Here is a 4,308-nt window from a genome sequence, read left to right as displayed (position 1 = left end):
AACATGGATTTGGCAGTTCTGTAGAATGACACAAGTAACAACAGCTTGTAAGAAACAGAGAACCAGATCATGCTTCCAGCTCCGCATCAGAACCGAAAGTTGCACTTCAAATTTGCCTTGACTTGCACAACTTGCTGGAGAAAGTAGTGCAAGATTCTCTCATACTGTTACAAAACCTGAGGGATGAGCAAAACCAAAATCTCGTCTTACCCTGTAACCAAGACCGGGGGTACAGCAACAGCCCCTTTTTCGGGAACGTGAGCTTCAGAAGAACCAGCCCATGCATGAGAGGTTTTGTGCTTCTTTCCATTCCCTTTGTCTAATAATGGCTGGATGCGTTTGACTTTGGGCTTCATCTTCGTGGCACCCAGCACAGAGCTACTCGCAGACTGCTGCCCAGGTGATGGGGAGCCTCCTGGAGACGCTGAGCTGGCATGCATCACTGATGAGGAAGCCTTGCTTTGTTCGAGGCCGGTATTGTTTGGAACATCGACCAGCTGTGGAAAGCTTGACAACTGCGTGGTTGCCGGAACTGTGCTAAGGTCCAGCTGGGAGGATGCAGCCCCGGTTTTGTTGGCTAAAAGCTGTGACATGTGCTGAAGCTGGTAGGAGCCTTCTGGGTCAGCAGACGATGGAGCGACTGTCATGCCCATTGTCTGTGCTGAGGGTAGAACACAAATGCTTGATGCAGCTGTCATGGCTGCCGTAGATGGAGTCTGAGATGCTCCCAGTTGCGAAAACATCCCAGTACTTGGTGGCAAGGTCATATGCTGCTCCTGAAGACCAAGGCTTTGCTGACTAGCTTTGATCAGGAGGTTGCTTATCGAACCAAGGTCCCCCAATAATCCAGGGCTTGTTAATGTTACTGAACTTTGTCCCAAAACATGACCAGGAACTGACCCACCAGTACTAGGGGCTGCTGTGGCCTGCATGGATACAACGTTCAGCACTGAGGAACTCGAGGTTAGGCCTGATACAGGCCCTGCTGGGAGGTGACTGGCATCTGCACCAATAATGCTGGGAGATGTGCTGACTGCAGTAGTGGTCCCACCTTGTGGGAGCAGAGATGTTTGCTCGAAATACATGACCCCAGACTTTGACCTTTTGATAATATTGGGAACAGTTCTATGGGACGTTGAATTCGCAATGGTTCCCAAGTCCAGAGGGTGGTTAGAAATCTGGGAAGGAGCAAAATTAATTAAGGTCATGTTGGAGACCATATCAGAAGGAGCTATAGCAGAAGGGGTTCCAGAAGGAGCCAACTTCTTGTTCTTCCGTGACTGCAGACGAGATATGGGCCGTTTCTTGCCCAGGGCAGCAGCTGGTGTAGAAGCAGCAGTACCAAGGTCTGTCCTCTGACTAGCTTCAGACACTAAGAGCTGAGGATCAGGGGGTGGCTGCACCCCAATTAGAAGACCTGGTGAAGGACTGCTGATGTTTGGTGGGAAGCCTGTCTGAGCAGGCGTGGAGAAGGGATGTATATGCTGGTGATGGGACATGGGCAGTATACCCTTGCTCGTGGGAGGAAATAATGACTGAGATGGAGGCAAGCTCGGATTCAATCCTGTGGTCAGCGTGAGCCCACTCCCCATGGGCCCCAGCACTGAAGTGTTGGTTTCCATCACACTCTGTGCAGAACTAACAGAAGGTGTTAACTGTATCTTTTGGGTGACACCGTTGGGAAGAGTTTGGAGGACATACAGGGGCTGCATGTTTTGATTAACTACCAGAAGTTTTTCTGCAGCTGGCTTGAGGTGGGGTGGAGTTGTCTGCACCGCAGCATTGGAGATTTGCGAGGGGCCAGGACTGTCAGTGGAGTTTGGCACATACTTCTGGCTCTGGAGGGGAACAGTGGGTGATACTGGCACCTGGATCCCCGGAGTCCCGCTGTTTCTTGCTAAATCTTGGTTGCTGCCATGTCCTTGCTCGACAGGGCCACAGGCTGGGCTGGCTATGTGCTCTGCATCTATGTGACCCTGGATGAAGTGATCAGGAGTCATGTGTCCTTCGGGGCTTGGGTCTACCCCTGGACTCAGGAGAGCTGCGTCGCCTTCTCCTGAGGCAGATTTTTCTGTGACTGTCACTCTCTTCTCCCCAGACTCTGTGGAAGGCAAGGCAAGCATTGACCTCTCTCCCGAGGAGGAAAGTGAAGACTCTGAAATGACAGCAAGCCTGTTGTGATTTTGGCTGGGCACCGTAGGGCTGCGAGTGGTCAGAACAGAGAGATCAGAAGGAAGCTCCAGTGGCAATTCAAATTGCTCCTCTGCAGATATGGAGGAAGAGACACTGCTGTCCACTGGTTCGGCAGTGGGCAGCTGCTGGGAGAACACCTCAAACAAACCCATGTCCTTGCCACGGTTGCTGTCAAGACCTAAACCTTCTCCAAGTGTCAGGAGTTCAGATGATGAGGACTCCGGACTTTCTCCCAAGGCCTGCATAGATGGTGTGTTCTTCAGCACAAAGTCCATGATGTCAGAAGGGAGTATGTTCCCACAGTCATCACTGTTGTTATTGTCAGAGTCAGATTTCAGAAGTTCTGTGTTGAAAGTGTCCAGTAAGTTCTTGTCAGCAGGTGTGCTTGCATGAGCCCTGCGACCCGTTTCCAACGAGCTCAGCTGTGCTTCCAGAGAGTCCTGACCCTGAGCTTTAACCCTGCTCACAGGGTGACAGTTATCAATCTTGGGGTCGGTCTTGTGGACATTGGAGCTCTTGGTGACTTGCACTTTCTCACCAGCTTCTTCCGTTCTATCCAGCTTTAAGTTCTCTGTCCCATTCTCTTTGCCACTCCTTTTAGTTACTTGGCTGACTTTTCTGGTTGTTGCTGTGACACTCGTATCACTTTCAGTTCCATCATCCACACCGTCGAGCTGTGAGATTTTTGGAAGATCACACTGCTCCTCCTCCCTGAATAAGCTATGGGACGTGAGCCTCTCCTCTGTGTTTGAGGAAACCACTGTCCTTGTGAAGTTGTAGTAGTATAAGTCGTCCTCATCTGATGTGCTCAAGTCATCTGCTCCATCCACTTGTCCTTCTGCAGACCGCTTCCCTCGCTTCTTGCCAGTTGAGTTACTGTAGAAGGGAATGTCTTCCTCTCCATAGGACCTCACACCATACAGAGGAGTCAATCCAAAGAACATATTGGATCTGGCCCGAGCACTTCTCCTTGGATACCTCCGCTTGTATGAGCCTTCTTCTTGAGCTTTAGCACCATCCTGGAGCATCAAGCTGTTATCTTGAATGGCCAAATTTTCATATGTGTTATTCTGAGATTCCTGTGTTGGTGGTTCATTTGGACTTCCCTGAATTACAGGGTTCTCTTCTGGGCTTTCTGAAGCTGAGGAGGGCTCTGCCAAAGCAGCCAGGTCTGCCCCTGCAGACTGAGTTTCAGCATCACTTTCCTGCTGTGCATTTTTAGACTGGTTTTCGCTTTCCATTTTGAGAGGAGTCAGAGTAACTTTAACAGTGCGTTTCCTGGGTGCCTGTGATTCCTTAGGGGCTGCTTCAGCTTGCACTGCAGTTGCTTTAGATGGCCCTTGTGAAGATGGAGACTTATCACCAGCTTTTTCAGCCATAACCTCTGACTAATTTGTTCAGTTGCCAAACCTTGATTGCCAAAGTCTGGTTTCAGTTCATCGCTGCCTACTGCTTGACTTGTCTCTGTAAGAGATTTCAGGGAATGCTTCTCTTTAAAACTCTCTTTCATTAACTTTTTGCCTTTATGACGTTTATCTCTGGGGGCAGTAACTCCCTGCTCACTTGCTGCAGGCGATCTATTGTTTACTCCAGCAGCCTTCAAGGTTTTTGCATCCATCTCATCAACCACAGTTGTTTTCTCTGGCTGTAAAGGTTCCATGTGCTGATCTCTGTCTTTCCTTGGGCCCCTCTGATGCAAAGGTGGAAAGGGTATTGCTTCTTTGGAAGAAAATGATCCTGAACACTCTTGAAAGGTTCCTATTTTATTCATTTCCATGGCTGATGAACTGGTTGGCTGAGTGGACACTTTGGAGCTTCCTCCAGAAACAAAAGTATGAGACAAATAATCTGGGTCCTTTGAGGCTTTGATTTTCTCTCCCTTAGAAGGTGCACCTTTGGCTGCTAAATCTGAACTGCTGGAATGTTTCCCTTCTGTAGATTGAGATGCATCCAGCTGGTAAGTTTTATTTCCAGTTGCAGTCACTGTTTTCTGGGAGCCTGAACTGGTAGAGCAACTTTGAACTGGAGCACTTGGAGGACCTGCGCTTACTGACCCCACAAAGCGGTCAGTACTTTTGACAGTAGGTTCATATTCTGAAGAGGCCCCCGTGCTGG

The 4,308-nt window shown here is 49.4% G+C and overlaps 1 protein-coding gene across 1 annotated transcript in view; it reads right to left on the bottom strand.

The window, feature by feature from the left end:
• KMT2A (lysine methyltransferase 2A) overlaps positions 1-4,308 on the bottom strand; it is a 31,425-nt gene that overhangs the window by 7,096 nt on the left and 20,021 nt on the right. The window contains 2 exon segments of the mRNA XM_031062372.1: positions 211-3,571; positions 3,574-4,308. The exon segment at positions 3,574-4,308 is cut by the window's right edge and continues 36 nt beyond it. Coding sequence (XP_030918232.1) covers positions 211-3,571; positions 3,574-4,308 — 4,096 coding nt within the window.

This window comes from Geospiza fortis, unplaced genomic scaffold (genome assembly GCF_000277835.1).
Source record: "Geospiza fortis unplaced genomic scaffold, GeoFor_1.0 scaffold183, whole genome shotgun sequence".
Taxonomy (NCBI): domain Eukaryota; kingdom Metazoa; phylum Chordata; class Aves; order Passeriformes; family Thraupidae; genus Geospiza; species Geospiza fortis.
The sequence above is the reverse complement of the archived record's forward strand: the minus strand, read 5'-3'. Positions and strand labels throughout refer to the sequence as shown.